This window comes from Solanum stenotomum, chromosome 1 (assembly GCF_019186545.1).
Source record: "Solanum stenotomum isolate F172 chromosome 1, ASM1918654v1, whole genome shotgun sequence".
In the NCBI taxonomy this organism is placed as follows: domain Eukaryota; kingdom Viridiplantae; phylum Streptophyta; class Magnoliopsida; order Solanales; family Solanaceae; genus Solanum; species Solanum stenotomum.
The window spans coordinates 24,885,097-24,906,141 of NC_064282.1; the positions used below are offsets into that span (position 1 = coordinate 24,885,097).

The following is a 21,045-nucleotide window of genomic DNA, read 5'->3' on the forward strand; positions in this document are numbered from 1 at the left end:
TTTAAAGTTAAGATGTTTGTGTTTGTACAAATTCGTTATTTCAAATTTTATCATATTTGCATAATTTCAGAATTCGTATTACTCTAAAAAAACATATTCAATTTAGATCCATAGTTGTACCCATATTTGTATAAATTCGTAATTGTACGCAGTTATTCTAATTGTATATTTCTATATTTTACTTATACAAAACATATAAGTACAAAAATCACCAACATAATTTATTTATACAAAATATATAAGTACAAATCAGTTGTTACTACTTTGTTTAAACAACCATGGACGAAAATAACTCATTTATACAAACTCTTATTATACCAAAATTACAATGATCAATCGATTCAATCAATAGAAAATAATTTATATATAAATAAATACAAATCAATTAATACTAACCAGTTTATATAAATACGGATGAAAATAGCTCAATTATACAAATACACACATATTATACAAATGAGGTTGTTCCTAGTAACTTAAATTATAGCTACAACACGTCAATATACAAACTACTCCCTCTGTCCAACAATAGTTGTCCACTATTGACTTGACACACCCCTTAAAAAATAATAAATAATAGGGGTAATGTTACTAGTTTATCATTTGACTTTATTAAGTTTAATGTTTTGAGAAATGTGTTAGATGATAAATAGGGAGTGTTTAATAACAAGAGTAAAATAGACACATAAGATAAATTATCTCTTGATTTTCTAAATGGGACAAATATTATTGAATAATTATTTTTTAATAGAATAGACAACTATTATTGAATGTAGGGAGTATAACTAAAAAGTCTAATTAATTTATTAGCGTGACTATTTGTGAAATTTCTTCAATACTAAAAAACGATGGTGCGTGTAAACTATAAATTAAAGGGGCGATGAATTAGGAAATCAGAGATTATCAGTTTCAGCATCAATTCACATTCAGAACAAGGAGTTCTCAGTCGAAAATCACAATTGGCAGACGAAGAACACTGACATTGCGTTTGAAAATTTTCACTGTCAATTTCTGAAACATTCGAAACAAAAATGGGTGTTGATGATGTGCCGATGGACGATAAAGCTAAGAGAATGAGAGATCTGTTATCAAGCTTCTATTCTCCTGATCCCAGTTCTCCTTCAAAGACGCCCAATGCTTCTTCCAGATTCGCTACATTGGACACCATCAACACCACCACATTTGATGTCGATCAATACATGAACCTTCTTGTATGCCTCTCACATCTATATTTTTGCTTCTCATATGACTGTGTTTGATTTATAGTGAGTTTAGATGGTAATTTGATGTATGCATTTTATTGTAAACTGTCTAAGAACATCCAGAGTGGAGGAGTGATAAATAAATTGGAATGGAGGGAGTACTATGACAGATTGTGTATAGTGGCACCTTTTTGAGATCACAATGACATAAGTTCCCTATAAATGCGTTACCATGTTATATCAATGTTGAGTCCTCTCACATAATGAGTCTTTCTTTCGATGTAGTAAGAGTCTTCTGAAATGGAAGAGTGTGGCATAAGTTGGATTAGAGCAAGTACTATGAGAGGTAGATTATACTGTCCTATTTTGGGTTAGAGTTTTCTGTACTACTTTGTGCGTATGTTATGATCTCATGTCTAGTCCATTTATTGTGATTCATAGTACACCTTTGCAAAAGTGGACAACTGTTGTATAAATTAGAAAGGAAAGAGTACCGAGAAAGGTGGTTATAGTGACCCCTTTCTCAATAATGTGTATCCTTTTTTCATAATATATATAGTATTGTTCTCTGCACTACAGGCGGCCATTCTATGATCTAATGTTTAATCCCTTTATTACGATTGAATAGATGTCTTTTGATGTACTTATCTGCATTTAAATGTCACATTTATGTAACCTTATAAAAAAAGGAAGAAAGAGGCTGTGACATATATCTACCCGGAAACATACTTTTACTTTTGAAAAAAAAAATCTATCTGGAAATACAACTGTTGTAACTCTTTAAAGAAATGTCATAGAACATGTGAAGTAATTGAATCTCTGCAATTAACAGCGAACAATGCAAGAAGAAGAAGAAGAATTGGGCGTAGGGAGAAAGAGAGAACACATTGTTTGTGCAAATATCTTGCATTAGTTCTAACTGAATGCAGAATTCTGGATACATACACGTTGACAACGAATGACAGCTAAGACCTTCTAACCGACTATGTGCAAACTGCTAACAAACTAATCCTGTGTATTTAGCCTAACAACTATTTACAGTTATGAAATAATTAGCTCCCTAACCACTAATCAACTAACTAATGGAAGCTGTTGCTTGTGATTGTACCTCAAGGTACATCAGCACACTTGCTAAGCTTCTTCACACTCCTCCTCAAGCTAGGAGGTATGTAGATATTCTTGATTCCTAGTTTGGACATCAGATGAACATGTGAAGCTCTGCCAAGACCCTTAGTGAACGAATCCGCTGGCTGATCTGCTGAAAGTAAGTAGGCAGTAGTAACTAGGCCCTCGTGAATTTTCTCCCTAGTGAAATGATAGTCTATGTCTATATGCTTAGTCCTCTCATGAAAGACATGATTTTCAGCTATCTATAGTTCTGATTCACACTCAAGAAAATAAAGAAACAGAAACTTTGATCTCCACACCAAGCTCCTGAAACAATCCAGCGATGCTATTTCTGCATCTGAAGATGCCATTGTCCAGTAGCTTCTGCCGAACTCCTGGACACAGTAGCCTTCTTCTTGGACTTCCACGAAATGGGGGAAGACCCATACTGCACTAGATAACCAGTAATAGACCTCCTTCCATTGATTCAGGTTCCCCAATCAACATCACAACACACTTTCAAGTGATCATCACTAATTGCTGACATCAATATTCCTAAACCTGTTGCATGCTTCACATATGTTACTAGTCTCAATGCTGCTTCCATATGTGACCTCTTAGGAGAATGCATGAATTGACTGCATGAATTGACTGAGACTTTGCACAACAAATGCAATGTCTGGTCTGGTTGTAGTAAGATAGAGTAGCCTCATAACCAATCTCTAGCCTTCATGAATTGTTACTAATCTCTAGCCTTCACATATGTTACTAGTCTCAATGCTGCTTCCATATGTGACCTCTTAGGAGAATGCATGAATTGACTGAGACTTTGCACAACAAATGCAATGACTGGTCTGGTTGTAGTAAGATAGAGTAGCCTCATAACCAATCTCTAGCCTTCATGAATTGTTACTAATCTCTAGCCTTCACATATGTTACTAGTCTCAATGCTGCTTCCATATGTGGCCTCTTAGGAGAATGCATGAATAGACTGAGACTTTGCACAACAAATGCAATGTCTGGTCTGGTTGTAGTAAGATAGAGTAGCCTCATAACCAATCTCTAGCAGGATATCCCAAGGACTGATCCTCATGAGCTGGTGGTATATGCTGATCAAACTCAGCAGTTGTGAGTTTTCGATTCTGTGGCATAGGAGTAGTGACAGGTTTAGCACCTGCAAGCCCCATGTCTGCCACTAACTGCAAATCATATTTTCTTTGGTGCATCAAAATCCCATCCTTGCTTCTGGCAAATTCAATGCCAAGAAAGTATCTGAGCTCTCTCATATCCTTGATCTTGAAAGTTGTTTGTAAAGCTTCCTTAATTTTCGATTTTGTGGCATAGGGGTCATGGCATGATCATCCCTTGTCAGTAACAAGTCATCTACATACACCAAAATTATGGCAGTTTTGTCACCCTCCCTCTTTGTGAACAAAGAATAGTCTCTTGTGCTCTGGTGAAAACATTATGATGTCAAGACTGCAGTAAGCTTGATATTCCATTGCCTGGAAGCTTGCTTTAAGCAATATTACGACTTCAATAGCCTGCAACCTTGTGCATTTTTGCCACCCTTGTCACAAAAACCTTCTAAGGCAGTCATGTACACTTCTTCATACAAGTTCCCTTGCAAGAAGACATTGTAAACATCAATTTGGTAGAACTTCCATTGCTTAGCTGTAACAATTGAAATGACTGCTCTGACTGTGGCCCTTTTGACCGCTGGTGATAAGGTTTCTTGGTAATTTAGCCTAACAATTAATTACAATTATGAAATAATTAGCTCCCTAACCACTAAACAACTAACTAATGGAAGCTGTTGCTTGTGATTGTACCTCAAGGTACAGAAACACACTTGCTAAGCTCCTTCACAGAGCCTTATGTGAATAGCATGGTTATTTGCCTTTCACTTTATGTGCTCTTCTGAAAGACTTCTGGTGTGCACACCTCATGCTTACGTAATATTTATCAGAAAGATTATCACTAATCTTACCTTTTTGTCCTGGAGTGAGCTATTCTTTTTAATGATGCTAAAGTCTTTGAAAAGATTGACTAGACAGCATAATATTTCTGAATATATAGGTGCAGAAGTCCAATTTGGAAGGTCTGCTTCAGAGGCATGTTGATATGGCTGCTGAGATAAAGAATCTGGATACCGACCTGCAGATGTTGGTATATGAGAATTACAACAAGTTTGTAAGTGCCACAGATGCTATTAAAAGGTAAACCTTTTCTTTGAAAGTAACTGTAAAATATGAGCTATTTCATCCAGTTAGTGGCAGACACTTGGGTACAATTGAAGCTAAATTCTAACTTAGTGTGCGAGCTTGTTATGACATTATTAGACGTTTCATAGATCCTGAATAATTCAGAAGAAATGAAGTAACATTGTCAGTTTCTTGCACTTGTTATGCTTGGCTTCAGATCATATGTTGCTTTCACGTTTGCCAGGGTTTTATTTTGTCGTATTCTCCTTTGGCATGTTGATTCCGAACTCACTTACTGATTGCTTTTTCAGGATGAAGAACAATATTGTTGGCATGGAAACAAGTATGGAACAGCTTCTTGAAAAGGTTAGTAGTCTTTTTCTTTCATCGTTTAGTCGTCCGAAAAGTTATTTGCTTTATTTGGTTTTAATTTTGACCCAAGAAGTAAAAGATGAAAAGGAACTGTGTGGGAAGTGTTAGATTTCTTTTAATTACTTGCAGATAATGTCTGTTCAATCTAGAAGTGATGGGGTTAATACATCTCTTTTTGAGAAGAGAGAGCACATTGAGAAATTGCATCGGACCCGCAATCTTCTACGGAAAGTTCAGGTACTAAAGTGAGGTATTAAGCTAAAAAAAATTAATTCGCTGCATCTCTAAAGCACTTTTCAGAACTGAATGAATCTTGCTGTTTTTTGAATATGGAAAAAAAGAAAGAAGTCATTTCCATTTCTACCCTACTGATTTGGGCTGGTTAATTATGGAATATTTATGATTGAAGGGCATTAGATGGTGACTGGCAGTGAATTGTATGATAGAGTCTCCCACATTGGTTGAGAGATTGGACTGGTGCCTTCTCATATGCTCTTGGTCAATCCTCAGTTCCTCACTTCATGATCTAGCTTTGCGGTTGAGTTAGACTAAATGTGCATTTTTTTAACATGGTACCAAAGCAGCTACATTCATGTTGTCGTGTTTCCATTGTTGGACCCACATGCTTTTGTTAATATTTTTTTTTCCAATTACATAGGGGATCAAGGAAAGGGTAGTGAGAATCGAACCCACCCTATTTTATGGGAGATCCTACTAATACCACTAAACTAGAAGTCTTTTTCCCCATGTTATCCACGTTCTAGTTTTGCCAGATCTGGGCATGTCGTGTACAGGGAGGGCAAGGGAATGTTCCCACATTATTTGGGGGAATGGGTTGTTGTCTCCTTATATAGTTTTGGACAATTTTAACCTTATTAGCTAGCTTTTGTGGTTCAGTTTGTTTCAAGGTCCATTTCCTTAAGTATGCAAAAAATAAAGTAATATGCCATTTCGTATCTGCTGAGAAAGTGGAACACAATAATCGACCATTCATATTTACTGACCATCAGGTACAGTTTACAACTTCATCAATCTTTTCATTGGGATGCCCCAAAATTACAAGAATATCATATAAATAGGGATGGAGAGAATGCATTATTATTTGGCAGCAGTATAGTCTTTTGATTCAGTCTCGTCACATCACTTGCTTTGCTGACAAGATAAAATTCAGTTTTATGTTTATGCTGCTATGTGCAATGTAAGTATACTTCCTTTCCATGATTGAGTGACACATATTCCCTCTTCTTTGGAGAAGAACAGTTCATATACGATCTACCTGCTACGTTAGCAAAGTGCATCAAATCAGAAGCCTATGCTGATGCAGTAAAATACTATATAGGAGCCATGCCCATTTTCAAGGTTTGTAGGTATCCTTGGGTCCACACCTTTTCCCTTTTCATGATATAATTGCGTCTATAAATTTTGCTGACAGTATTTATCTGTGCTAGATATATGGGGACTCTTCATTCCTAGACTGCAAACGAGCCTCAGAGGAAGCAATTGCTATCATTATCAAAGCCTTGCAGGTCTGTAAGTGCTCCGATTACTTGATTGGGGGTGGACACTTTATTTGGTGGAGGAAGTTATAGTGTTTGTATAATTTCTACGCACCACGTAGATCCTTGTGACTACTTTTAAAGCAGCAGAGGAAAAATAAGTAGGGAATGCAATTTTCTGGACATAGATCCTGCTTCTTTAGATTTGCTGTCAAGAAATTAGTGAATTGGACTTTATGATGCATATTACTTTTCGTTTGCTTTTCAGGGCAAGGTATTCTCAGATTCTGAATCCATACAAGCCAGGGCAGAGGCTGTTATGCTCCTTAAGCAATTGGATTTTCCGGTCTGTATCACGCCTCCCCCTTTCTCCCAGATTCATCTACTTATTGTCTTCTGTCTTGAACAGATTTGAGATAAATCCTTTGATTTTTCACAAGACTCTCCATCTCCTTCTATTGAAGCAAATATGTATTGTAAAATGTTCCCTCATTCCCATTTTGTCAGAGGCACTTTATCTTTTCAAAAATTTAATTACTTTGATCATGATAATCACGAACATCTTCCAATACTCTACAAACAAATTTTTGGGTCTTGTCATGCATCACCCCTTCCTTCTTGGTCCATCTACTTTTTTTGCATAGTTCAATTTGGTCTTTAACTGATTTGAGACGAATTTTTCAATTTTGAGTGGGTAACTGTAAAGTTTCCTCGTTCCCCCTATATGCCACAGTCCCTTTACCTTTTTCGAAAATTTAATTTCTTTGATCATGACATTTAAGATCATATTGCAGTATTGCTACAATCATTTGTTAGATCAATGTTGTCTTTTCATGCAGAAATTGGTCAAATTGAACGCCTAAAGTACCTATGTTAGATTATGTAGGATAGATGGAGTAAATTATGTGGTGTCGAATTGTCATAATTTCATAAAACTTCTTTTCCTAGTTTCACTATCGATCAACAAAAAGTGCTCAATCGTGGAAAACTTGTAGCATGCGTCAACTTGACACATTATACACTGATATAAGAATGGTTGACTGGGAAAAAACAAGAAGTAACCAAGTGGAAAAGTTCTATTTTCTTGTGTTCTTGAACAGTATCTCAGAAGAGCTCTTTACAATATGATATTCTGAGACATATTTTCTAGTCCTTTTTACCTGCCATATGGGTTTTCTCTTTGCTCTCTTATTTTTCTGAACCTGTGACTTCTCTCTGTTGACTCACAGTTAGGTCAAAGTTCTCAAGCTTCTTAGCTCCGAAAACGGAAAACATAATTGTAGAACAGATCAAGAAGAAAATTCATATTATTATTTACTAAAATGAATGCACATCTGTTTTATACCTCGGATTACCATCAGAACCCTCATTCTTTGGATGAAAATGCAAAAAGACAGAAACATCAAACAAGGAAAACTGTAACATTATAAAGAAAGAAAAGATGGATGAAAAATGGTGGTCCTTGACCTATGAATTATACATCTCCATACATGCCTTTTCAGAAACAATGGAAGAACGATTTTTCTTTAAAAAGTGACCTTACTTGAAGGGGATCTGTTATATGGACTTGTAAGTGTACGACCCCATCGGTCCGCTGCTTTTAATGGACATTCTTAGCCGTCCTCCGAGGGTTAACACCCCATAGATCAGATCGTGAACTCTTTCAGACCCTTAGTTTCACCTGGTTGGGGCAGAGTTTCAGCCTGCCTTCCACCAAATATAAAAAACTTTAGAGCTGCCTAACCTGCTGACATCCCGGCGAAGAGAGTCATTTTTTGGGTCAACCCGGTGGCGCATTGACGTCTTGAGCGAGTGAGAGCCTTGATCCATGGCCGGGTGTTGTCGCAATCTGCAGAAGTAGCTTCAATCGAAGGTTGCCACTGTATCTTTGAGTTGTAGGAGACAGGAAAGATTTTGCTTAAGAAAATTAACTTCGACATTAAACCTGTAGATCTGTGTACTGAAAAAGGTAGCCCCCTTGATATGGCTTTCATAATCATTCACCTGTATATTGATTGACTTACTGACATTCACCAACTTTGTGATCTGGAGTATGCATTAAGTTAGTAAAGTGTTGCGGTAATAATATGGATAACAAAAAGAATATTTTTGATAAAGTTTGAGAAAAGAGAACTTTTTAATAATTTACCTTTTACATCTGTTGAAAATATAAGTAGGTAAGAGTCTGTTCTGTCACACATTTTAAGCCTTTAGATAAAATAGTAACACACTTTAATATGGTATCAGAACAAGATCTATCCAATTCTTGTTTTACGTGATGTTTGAACTTGGCCCCTATATTATGTTGTCCACTCTCAAGTTGGTAGGTCTACATGTTGGGGTGTTAAGTTGCCCCACATTGGTTGTGAGGTGAAGAATTGGTCTCTTTATATGGTCTAGGACAATCCTCACCGTATGATCTAGTTTTTGTGATTGAGTTAGACCCAAAGTCCATTTCTTATCATCGTATCAGAGTTAGACCCATCTCAATTTGGTTTATCCGATGTTGCCCCCATATTATATTGTCCATGCTCAAGATATCCAGCTCTGGGCATGTTGGTGGTGGTGGGGGAAGGTGTTAAGAGTCACAGATTGGTATGGGATGGGGTTGTTTGCTTCCTTATATGGTCTTGGACAATCCTTACCTCATGAGCTAGCTTTTGGAGCTGAGTTAAACTCATGGTCAATTTTCTTAATAATGGTATTAGAGCAGACAGTGGCCTTGGGTTCAAGCCTTCACTGCTGCCCATTATAAAAAGAATTTTTACGTGTTTGGCCATGAAAAAGAATCAGACTAGCACGTGAGGGGGCGTGTTGAAGATATAATTAAGTAGACATAAGTTAACTCTCTCTAACAACTTAAGCTTTTAGATAAGATGATCACACTCCTCAACAACAGGAAGAAAAATAGCCTTATTTATTGGTGACAATCATTAATTAGAGATGTCAACCTAAGTCTATTGTTAACCTACTCTTCAACACCTCAAAGGGGTGACATGATGCACTTAGCTCCTGCATTTGATCTTAGAAGGGGCTATATCACATTGGGTCTATAGTTTGCCACCTTACTTATCATTTCTTTAAGAGGTTGTTTCCACGTCTTGAACTTGTCACCTCTTGGTCGTACAACGACGACTCTTACCATTATGCCAAGGCTTCCCTTCACTCTTTGACACCTCAAAATTAGAATTTTCTTTATTTTTGTACTATACATGAATCATCGCATTATTTTTATTTTTATTTTTTGTCTTTTCCAAGTAGAGGTTGGAGAATGCAAGAATATCTCAAATAATAGTGAAGGAAAAACCAGAACTGCTCAATTTATTGTGACACCACTTCCTATAGTTGGAGACTTGGGATAGGGATAACTACAACTGTTTCATATGCTGGTAACATAACATGGAACATGTTGTAGGCTCGTGACAAAAATAATTTCTCTCAATGGTAAAAGAGAGAAGTTAAAAAAAAAAAAAAAAGAGAGTAAACTCACCTTGGTTGGTCTTCATCTGATGGACACAACTTGAGAATAACTATTCAAGTTCGTGCGTTTAGGGACAGAAAATTGAGTGCATCCCTCTTGATACAACCCTGATATCTTATATTCTTCAGACTTGTAGTGCAATATAAGGCTTGAAGTTCAATTGTCTTGTCGTTGTGACTTTGCCTTTTGGAATTATATGTCTGTGTTGCAGGTTAATAATTTGAAGGAGCAACTCTTTGAAAAGTTAGAACAGTTCCTTGTGGATCTCCATCTAGAATATAAGGAAATAAGATATGCTTCATCAGGCCTTGGTGGGATTCCTGTATCGGCTTCTTCTAGTTCTCATGAGGTATGTCAAAGCAATATAATTAATATGCTTGGAAATTCTATGCTTGCAGTGTATGCACAATGTGGCCAGAACTTCTAACATCTATAAACATTTAATAAACTTCATCAGACATGACTTCTCATCAGTAAGAAAGAGAATACTGTCATTGAGAAAGGTGGCGTCCACTCATGCCGGTATCACGCATTTACACTCAAAAAAAGAAATAATGATTTTTGTCAGTGTGTGGTAATACCAAAAGCGGATAGATATGGTAGCTTAAAAATGCTTCTGACAGAAACCTTTTGGAGTATCACGTATTTTTCTCCTTTCCAGTTATCTTACGGTGCTTGACAAATTGTCATGTTCGCAACTTTAGGCTTCTATTCGTGAATTTGCTGAGGCTGTCCGCGCTTATCGAGTTATTTTCCCTGATTCCGAACAACAGCTCTTTAGACTTGCAAAAGAGTTAGCTACAAAGTATGGATGCACTTCTTTTTTTCCTCTCTCCTCCCTTCACATCTGGAGTTGATCTTGCTTTCTGGATATCGTTTGTGCATTAGTTTTCTACAACTGATCAGTATAACAGAGCACCACTTTCGAAAACTTTAGGCACTTTGAAGCCACAAAACAGCACATCAAGAAGCAGGTCTCTTCAACAGACCTTGTTGCCATGTTGCGTAAGTTCCACTCTCTGTTACTTCAGCATCACATGTAGTGTTAATCTTCACTTGTTTGCAATGTCAGGTCCTCTTTCGCCTTTCTTTAGGGATTCAGAACCATAGTTATCTTTCACCATTTGCCATCTGCTATGTATGTTAAGCACTTGAGAAAAACACATGGTTCTGCCTGCTCTATGCCTGGTTAGTTTAGCCATCTAGGACCAGGGGATGAAGGTTCTAAATTCTCAATATGCGTCTTTGCTCTTTTGTCAACACAAACTGTTGTTATTTCTCTCATTTGACTATAAATAATCATGCACTCTAGGCCAGTTTACCATCTTCCAACTTGCGATGCAGCTCTAGTCCTTTTTGACTTGTACTTTTTATTATTGTTCCTATTTTTGGCAAAATCTTGTTGACTCATATCAGAAGGAGAATGATGTTTATTCAAGATTTGAACTCTAATGCTCTTTTGGCATGTGAGATGAGATAGACAAGGACATCCCACCGGATTAGCTATCCCACAGAATCCCACCATTTAGTACATTCCATGGGAAATCCCATCCCTCATCCCTCCAACCAAACGTGTGATAAAATAATCCTGCATTTATCTCATGGAATTGCTTTCCCATCCCGCATACCAAACGAGCAAAGTTCCTTCTCGAAATATTGATCCATACATGACTGAAATACGTCTCCTGGGAGGATATTCTCTTCTTTTTCCAGTGACTGGAATTGGGATCGAAATATTATGACATGTGAATGTAGAAGGACAAGAAGAGAAGCAGATGATCCCAGGAGGAACAAATGCTCAAACTTTGAAGAATTTGTGGTTATCCTTTCTAGTTGATACTTTAGGTTTTTCACTTGTTATTGAGGATCATTTAAACCTCAATTAGCTCTGATTCTTCATTGGGTGTTTTCTTGTGTGTGTATTTAACTTTTTAAATTGTCACGACAAATTCTAATAAAACATTACTTTAACCTAGTTATTCAGGGTTTTGTCAAAGTTGCGCTTTAACCTTAAAGTGAAATGCAGTGCAAGCTAGGATCTTCCCTTAGATTAGGTGGTGCTTCAGCAAAGACGCCAAGGTATTACAACGTATGCTTCAACAAACCTTGTCAATCAACAACTTTTTTCTTTTAAATGTCAAAAAACTATCAAGCTCATAGGTCGCGGGGAGGGGAGAGATGATTAGGAATGAGGATATACAAGGCAAAGTGGTAGTGACCTTAGTGGTGGATAAGATGTGGGAAGCGAAGTTGAGATGGTTCGGACATGTAAAGAGGAGCATAGATGCCCCAATGAGGAAGTGCGAGAGGTTAGCAATGATAGGTCTTAGGAGAGGTAGAGGTAGACCAAGGAAAAATTGGGGAAATGTGATAAGACATGACATGACACATCTTCAGCTCACCGAGGACATGCCTCTAGCTTTGAGCACCTTGTCTGCTCCATTTTCTACTGATCAGTATCATTATTATCAGTATTACTATTATTGTTTCTTTTACTTGGGTTATCTCTACTTTTTTGCTGTCAGTACTTTTCTTTTCTACAACATTTCCACTATAGCTTTTACCTTTGTATTTGTCAAACTATTTTTGGAAATGTTTTTTTGAGCCAAGGGTCTACTAAACAACCTCTCCACCTCACACATGGTAGGGTACGTCTATGTACACCCCACCCTCTCCAGACCCGACTGGCCACTAGATATGTTGTTGTTGTATAAGTCATGAATAGACAACGCTAAACAATAAAGCCAAGAAAGTGATGCTCTCTGTGTTTCAATTTGTTTGTCTCACTACTATTTAGTACGTTTTTAAAAAAATGCCTCTTTCCTTGTGTAGAAACTTCTTAGTTCCAACTTACACATGACATATTTAAGACCTAAAGATTAAAGGGCATTTTAGTACATTCTACATCTCTTTAGTTTAAGACAACAAGATTCATAAGTTTTCTTTACTTTCGTAAACTCCGTGCCAAGTCAAAACCGGACAAACAAATTGAAATGGAGGGAGTGTATTGAATTGATTAGGAACATTATGGATGAGTATGATTATAATTATTAATTATGCGTAGGTAATAGAAATTTTAGAACAAGAAAATCAGTCTGCAAATCTTTATTTATGAAAAAGAACACCAAATCTGAATCAGAGTGCATCTCTGCATTTACATCAGGAATTTAAAATGTTTTTTGAATTTGATCAACTAGGTTATTAACTTCACATATATCTCTTATTTACAGTGTTTCAATTCTTTTACCGTTGTAATTGTTGTTTGTGTTCTTCGATTTTGATTGATGTGTGTGTGCACACATATATATCTATTAGTTTTTTTAAATCTGGAATCTGGACCTTTATTCACTGATTGTTCTTTATTCAAGCTTTGCACTCAAAACTTACTACACCTTTGCTTTTCTGCCTTTTCGCCTTTAATAACTCTGGCTCTCTGTCGACACCACTTTTGCATTTCATGAAATTTTGGTCTGATTATAAATTATTCTTTTACGCGCATTTTTTCCTCAGGAGTAATTTGGACAGATGTGCTTCTGATGGATGAAGTGCTGCCAGAGGCCGGACTACGTGATTTTACGTTTGAGGTTGCATATAATAGACAATTACCACTTTATGGATTCATGCTATTCGATTGTGACAGTGATGGGTTTGGAATATCTGAAAAATCCTGTGTGGTTTCAGGCTGCTCATGATGCTATTAAACAATATGTTGCTTGCACATTCAGTCATCTTTTGCTAGATATTTCAGGTATGTCTTGTTAAACTGGTACTGTCGGATAAAAATGTCTAAATTTGACTCAAATTAAATTTGTTAGGTTTTAGGTTTACGAGACTTAAAGGAATCTCTAAGAAGGATGTGCAAAACTCAACACTACTAATTTGCACAAAGTAAACACAGAACCTCCTTGTTATTTCTTCTTGGATATCTACTCTGTCCTATATTGGATTTCGTTAATCATGATGTGAGTAATGTGACTTAGCAAAGGTTGTTATTAAGAGCCCGTTTGGATTGGCTTAAAAAAAGTAGCTTCTAAGTCAAAAAATAAAAAGTCAAACTTAAATGACTTTTTAAGTCAAAAAATAAAAAGTAGGGGGAGACCTACTTTTGATTTTTAACTTTTTTAAAGTCATTTTAAACTTATTTTAAGTTATTTTTAACCTTGCCAAACACGTCCAAAAACTAAAAATGACTTAAAAGTAGGTTTGACCAACTTTTGAGTCAATCCAAACAGGCTCTAAGAAGATAATTGTCTTTCAGAGGATAAAAATTGGTGAGGTTTTTTAGAAGTCTGAGGTCTTATCTTATATGTTGTATCATCTGGCATTTGGAGCTTAATGCACAATGTGTAACTACTCGTTTATGATATTATTTGTTATAATCCAAAATCTTAACTAGCCTTAAGAGTAATTAGTTCCTTCTTAGAAAATGACCTTCTTTCTCAAACCACTTATTTTACATTAGCTCTAAACTATTCTGAGTTTGACTGTTGCTTTACATTATTTTAAATTGGCAGATGCTCTTGTAAAAGTCCATGATAATCAAAAGGGGGTAATTGAAGAAGAGTATCCTTTGCAGTCTGCCCTTGAGACCAGCAAAAAGGCATTAGTACAAGGCAGCATGGGCGCCTTGCTGGTAAAAGTAGTTCTGTGGCTTTATATAAATTAAGAAGGTAGTTGGTATCTGTTAATCATTTCCGTACCCTGGCCCGCACATTGTTTTTCTTTCTCTATTTGATTCTACCCAGGGAATGATTTAAGTAAGAATTGCAGAAACTAAAAGGATTTTTGGCAAACCTATGAATGGAGCTAAATAGTTTTCGAACCCCTTGGGAACTAAACTATTTTGTTTTACAAAGGAATAGGGATAGGTAAGAAAAATGCATCAGTAACATCATTTTCATGCGTATTGTTCTTTTGACATGCATCTAGAGCTTCTGGAATAGTGGATTACTGTGAACCAAAGTCTTCGCTGATGAAGTTATGTTACTATATGAAATGAGTGTGCATTAACATTTTTCTGCTGCTATACCTACTGACCTACTTTGGTCTTTGCTATTATAACTCACCACTCAGGTTTGATCTCAAGTTACTGACAGACAGTTTTTATTATGCCAAATATATCAGAAAGGTTTCTCAACTGAACAAAATTGTTGCGAAAATCGCTGAGCTTACCTCCCAAAAATAAAAAAAAATGAAACGGCAATAAATCAGGAAATAGCAAGGGGTAAAACTAGCAGCACAGCTTCATGATTTCAGCATATCCTCTATCAGAGTACAGTCTCCAGTTGTCCAGTCAATTGTGTTCTTTATTGTACTTTTAGTTTGATTTTTTGTATAACAGGATTCCCGTCGACTTCTTGATGAAAACTTGGAAGTGCTATCAAGTTTGACAGACTTGATCATTGAGTGGGTGCAAGAAGGATTTCAGGACTTCTTCAGGAAGCTGAATGATCACTTTTTCATGCTTTCGGGAAAGAAATATTCTGCTAATCAGGATCTAACCTTTGGGGAAGGAATGCAGGGTGATAAAGTACTTCCCGAGCTTGTTCTTTTGCTGGCTCAACTCTCTGTTTTCATAGAGAAAAATGCCATTACCAGAGTCACTGAGGCAAGGAGTTGTCTGATTGGTACTTCAGTATAGTTACCTGATCTGGGCCATCTAAATGGGCTTTTTGATTATTTTTTTAAAATTTCAGGAAATATCTTCTTTCTCTGGTGGTGGGACTCGGGGCTATGAAAATAGTTCAGCTTTTATTCCTGCAGAAATTTGTCGCATCTTTCGATCAGCTGGTGAAGAACTCTTGCAGCATGTATGTATCTAGATTCTGAACATTTTCTTACTTCTACAAACATCTTGTTTTGTTTTACTGGTTAGCTTTTTCTAGAGGTGTATGGATTAGTTTATTTTCTCTAAAGCGAAAGTTTATCACATCTAATCTTCCGTTTTCATTGTGTTAAGTAGCTTTGATATCCATTTAGGCTCCAATGATAAACTTGTGTCATTGCAAAAGTATATTGCCAGAGATCTTTTATTGTGACTGAGAGGTTTGCAGTATGCAAAAACAACATTTCTTTTGTTATTCTGAGAACTTCCAAAACCACTATTCTTATTTCATTTGATGAGTTGCAAAAAAAAAATTCTTTTCCTGTATTGCATATATAACTCTCTTTTTTCAGGGAATGAATTTTCTGTCAAGCATACAAACTTTTTCAGTCATTTCCATTTATTATTCATGTTTACCTAGTCCATTGGAGAAATTAAGTTACAACTTTAATATTCTATTTTCAATTGAACTTCTACCCATCATGTTCATGAATCATGATTAATCAAATGGATAATATATGTAACTAGAAGCAAATTTGTGCATGCTAATTATTATAATTTCATAGAGGACAGCAAGATTTATACAATTCNTTTCCATTTATTATTCTTGTTTACCTAGTCCATTGGAGAAATTAAGTTACAACTTTAATATTCTGTTTTCAATTGAACTTCTACCCATCATGTTCATGAATCATGATTAATCAAATGGATAATATATGTAACTAGAAGCAAATTTGTGCATGCTAATTATTATAATTTCATAGAGGACAGCAAGATTTATACAATTCTAATTATACTACTAGAAGTTTGTTCTTCCTTCTCTAACTCCAACCACACATACAACTGATGAAATTTATAAACTCCTCCAATCATAAAAGAAGAAACAAAAGAAATTCGTCTTAAATATGTCTGTCAAACATTAGAACAAATCTGTCTATCTTCTCAATGCATCCCTCTCAATTTAAGTGCCAAATGGCGGCTGTATACTGCTTTAATCTGTAATGCTAACGTTGGAGTAAATGACCTTGAAAAGATAAATGATTTGGACTGTAAAAGGTTACGGGTATAAGATTCACATATATGTTACCATTTTCCAATGCTAATGTTCTAAAAATCAGAATACTATGTATTTCGGTACTCTACAAAGACAGCACTGAAAACCTGTAATTTTTTCATGCATGTTGTTTTATGATTGCAATCGATTTCACATTTATTTCCTTATTAAAAGCGTGAAATTGATTGCAATCACAAAGTCAACATGCATGATTCATTAGACTTTTTGTGATTTAAACAAAGAATTAAATTCATAGATAATTTAGAAACTTGCAGATTCTGAAATAAAGAACCAAACAACATTTACAGTATATAGGTCTACCTCCAGTTGTTATTGTGGTCATATATTTCATTATAGTTCTATGATCAAAGTTCTATTTTCTATTTGATCCCTTTGAATTGATTTTCTGTATTATCAATTGGAGGGACTCTTTAACATACCACTACATTCAACAACAATAATAGCAACATACTCGGTGTAATCCCGTAGGTGGGATCTAGGGAGGGTAAAGTGTACGCAAACCTTAATTCGACCTCGGGAAGGTAGAGAGGTTGTTTTCGAAAGACTCACTCAAGTACAGCAAGACAAAGTATATACGAAAAGGGAATACGACAGTGAAACATGTCAATCAATAAGGAAGGCAGTACAAAGCCTACAAAGAAAAGAAACTGTAATAACAACGGGAAAATGTGATAATTGGAAAGAAAATATATATATAAGACTAATACTACAACACACCCGGTGCTCCCAGGCTCCCACCAAGCCTAAACCTGTAGAAAATATAGTCAAAGCACAACTACCTACTAACCTTCTACCCTAATCCACGACCTTCATACGCACCTATCTAAGATCATGTCCTCGGTGAGTTGAAGTTGCGCCATGTCCGATCTAATCACCTCTTCCCAGTACTTCTTCAGCCTACCTCTACCTCTCCTCATACCCACTATATCCAATCCCTGACACCTCATTACTGGGCATCTGTGCATCTCCTCTTTACATGTCCAAACCATCTCAGTCTCTCTTCCCTCATATTTTCCACCATAGAGGTCACTACCACCTTGTCTCGGATATCCTCATTCTTAATTCTATCTCTCCTAGTATGCCACATATCCATTACAGCATCCTCATCTCCACAATTTGCATCTTTTGAACATGGGAGCTCTTGACTGGCCAACACTCCGCCCCAAAGAACAAAGTTGGTCTAACATACCACTACATTGATCTTGTTTTTGATGCATGTCTGCACCTCTTCAGGAATGAAATAAAATAGTTCCAAGTTGATGAGAAATAAAAAGAATTATGAATAGTATTCAATTAAACCAAGATCTGCAGTATCTTTTAATATACAAATAATTATTTCTTATGACCAGCATTCTACTTATTTGTCCATCAATACAGTCCCACTTGTTTGCTCATGCTGCCTCTCTTTTAATTCAGTTAATTTACTGATTTCGTTGTTTTTGGTCTCTGAATACATAAACCATGGCATTTCTTGAAAAAAATGGAAACCTTTCATGAACTACTAAATGCCATTGTTCATTTATTCAGGTGGGTTGTTAAGAACCCATTTGTTGTCTTTATATGGTTATTAGAGAGCATACTTCTCTAGTTCTCTTGATGCTTGGTTATATGGGATTTATGATGAATTTCTGGCTGGGTTGCATTTATGCTTGTTGTAGGTTTGTTAACTTCCTTGAATTTCATATTATCTTTTTGCCAAGTATGATGAACTCTCTTCACTCAAGCTAAAGATTTTGTTATTTCTGGGGTGTGATTGAACATTGAACTTGATCTTTTTACCATTGAGAACACAACATTTGCATTAATGAGTAAATAAGAAATTGGATCTAACTAATTATGGAAGCTGTTGAAGTACATTAAAACATACATGTCCGAGGTTAAATTGCTATTCTCCATTTTTCTTGTGAATATTAGGAGGATCTGAATGATTGAGTATGTGGTGCTAGTTTGTTCTTTATGAATTTTGTTGTCCATACCAACAAATGAAGCTTATGATACTTTTTGTTATTATGTACTTCCTTGGTAGACAGCTAATAATTAGAGTTTAATCAAATTACTGAGTTTTAACTCTATTTCGATCTCCTGTTTCAGTATATAAGCTTGAAAACTCAGAAGATCTTGATTGTGTTGAAGAAGAGGTTTACAACCCCCAATTGGGTTAAGGTAATCAGACATGGTCAGCTAACACTAATCACTTGTAAGCATCAAGATGATTTGCTTGTGCTAATTTCTGTCCCTTTTTGTATAGCATAAAGAGCCCAGGGAAGTTCATATGTTCGTTGATCTGCTTCTTCAAGAGGTAAATTTTGCAGTTCTCATTTTCTCTTCCTCTTTCCAGTATGAGGTTTTTGTAATAGGAAATTGAAGCACCGAGAGGGAGAAAAATGGCACCTTTTGACTTCATATGATATACACTATAGTTTCTTCTCCTATAATAGTTAATATGACTAGTTCAGTAGAAAAATTTAACTTTTTCTGTTTGATGTTATTAATTCAGCTGGATACAATCCTTAATGAAGTGAAGCAAATATTGCCTGAAGGACTACAGCCTAAGCATCGGCGCACAGACAGCAATGGGAGTACCACTTCTTCTCGTAGTAATCCGTTGAGAGATGATAGGCTGGTACGATCAAATACCCAAAAGGCTAGGAGTCAGCTTCTTGAGTCCCATTTAGCAAAATTGTTTAAGCAAAAGATGGAAATATTTACTAAAGTTGAACACACACAGGTTTGATTCTAGTGCTTGTAACTCAACTACCTGCACTAATTTTGGAGAATAGTGGAATAAGAACTATTTACTGTGCAGGAATCAGTCATAACTACGATTATAAAACTTTTCTTGAAGAGTTTACAAGAATTTGTCCGACTTCAGACTTTTAATCGGAGTGGATTTCAACAAATTCAGTTGGACATTCACTTTCTTAAGACCACTCTTAAAGATACTGCTGAAGATGAAGCAGCTGTTGATTTTTTGCTTGATGAGGTAATGACAGAATCTCCACAGCTATTATACTTAACAGCTACTCTTTTAATGGGCTTTTTCCTATATTTTCTTCTTAATGACCACCTTCAAACAGTCCTGAAAGATTCTGTATCATCTATGTTTAGTTGCTATCGATCAGGTGTTTCCTCCCTAAACTCTTCCCCACCTATTTTCTCCCTCATCCTAATAGATTTGACTTTGTAGTAGAAATCATTAAGTTGGTCATCAATGCACATACTGAAAGTTGAATGCTTCAACGGTTATTATCAAGCAAAATGTGAGAGAGGGTGTTTCTTGCTGAACAGGTGATTGTTGCTGCTGCTGAACGTTGTCTTGATCCCATCCCTCTGGAACCAGCCATCTTGGACAGGCTTACCCAAGCAAAGTTGGCAAAGAATTCGGACCAGAGCTCTACTTCATTATAATCTGGGAGGCTGGGAGCTCAAATGCATCGTGCTACTGCGACTCTGAGCTGGAAGTAATCAGAAAATATAACACCCAATGCATTTTTTTAATAGGTAAAGCATAACACTCAATGCTAGGTCCATATTAGAAGAAAAAACTTGCTTTAAAGCCTTTCTGGGCAGAGATGATTTCAAGATTTAGAGTCATCGAGTTCATAATGGATGTGACATGTTATATGTTCACATTTTTTATTTTCATTTTCTTTTTACATATGTATAAGTGATTCGACTTGAAAGTAGTGGATTCAGTTAAACTAATTGAATCCTCTATAGATAAGCATTCACCATAGGTCCATAGCATATGCATCACTTTGATAGAGAATGGAAGCATTGCCAAGCAGCTCTCCTGGTTTCACGACCAATTACATTGCAACTGAATTCATGGATCACTAGTTCATTAAGGGGCAGCATTTTCCAAATGAAAGAAGGGGTACAGTGGATTTTGTAATTTGTCAATTCATTTTATTATGATCAATGGATCATTTGTTTATTTTTTATTCCCTAAACCCCCAAATTAACTGCTAAGATTTACTTTCATTGTCAACATTACCAATTCTGGTCATCAAATTACTGTTTAACATATTTAGTTATTAAAAACTTTGGATTTTCACACCACTTAAGAAATAATGATTAGTCTAAGGTTTTGAGAAACTATTTGGAAATTAGTAATTAATATTAAAGGTAAAACATGAAAAAAAAAATTAAAAATGAACTCAGGGGTATTAGGATGTGCATCAGTTGGTCCGGTTTGATGTTATGTATTATTGGTTTGGTTTATCGGTTTTTGATTTTTTCATAAACTAAACTTAATAACAAAATTAATAAGATGTTTTTAAT

At 35.9% G+C, this 21,045-nt stretch overlaps 1 protein-coding gene across 1 annotated transcript; it reads left to right on the forward strand.

The window, feature by feature from the left end:
• The first annotated feature begins 917 nt into the window (after positions 1–917).
• On the forward strand, positions 918–20,675 carry LOC125853208 (vacuolar protein sorting-associated protein 51 homolog). Its single transcript, XM_049532881.1, has 20 exons — positions 918–1,211; positions 4,389–4,528; positions 4,825–4,879; positions 5,015–5,122; positions 6,146–6,244; positions 6,334–6,411; positions 6,650–6,727; positions 10,074–10,211; positions 10,567–10,667; positions 10,800–10,867; positions 13,373–13,446; positions 13,544–13,610; positions 14,377–14,495; positions 15,204–15,470; positions 15,559–15,672; positions 18,853–18,924; positions 19,010–19,060; positions 19,259–19,489; positions 19,568–19,744; positions 20,050–20,675. The coding sequence occupies exons 1-20, from the start codon at positions 1,032–1,034 to the stop codon at positions 20,167–20,169; spliced, it is 2,337 nt and encodes a 778-aa protein (XP_049388838.1). The 5' UTR covers positions 918–1,031; the 3' UTR covers positions 20,170–20,675.
• The last annotated feature ends 370 nt before the right edge of the window (positions 20,676–21,045 follow it).

Bases quoted from the DNA above. Each gene is read 5' to 3' on its own strand.
- LOC125853208 (XM_049532881.1), top strand. From the start codon at position 1,032: ATGGGTGTTGATGATGTGCCGATGGACGATAAAGCTAAGAGAATGAGA. The intron at 19,490-19,567 runs GTTTGATTCTAG...TTTACTGTGCAG, and splicing joins CTAAAGTTGAACACACACAG to GAATCAGTCATAACTACGAT. The intron at 19,745-20,049 runs GTAATGACAGAA...CTTGCTGAACAG, and splicing joins TTGATTTTTTGCTTGATGAG to GTGATTGTTGCTGCTGCTGA.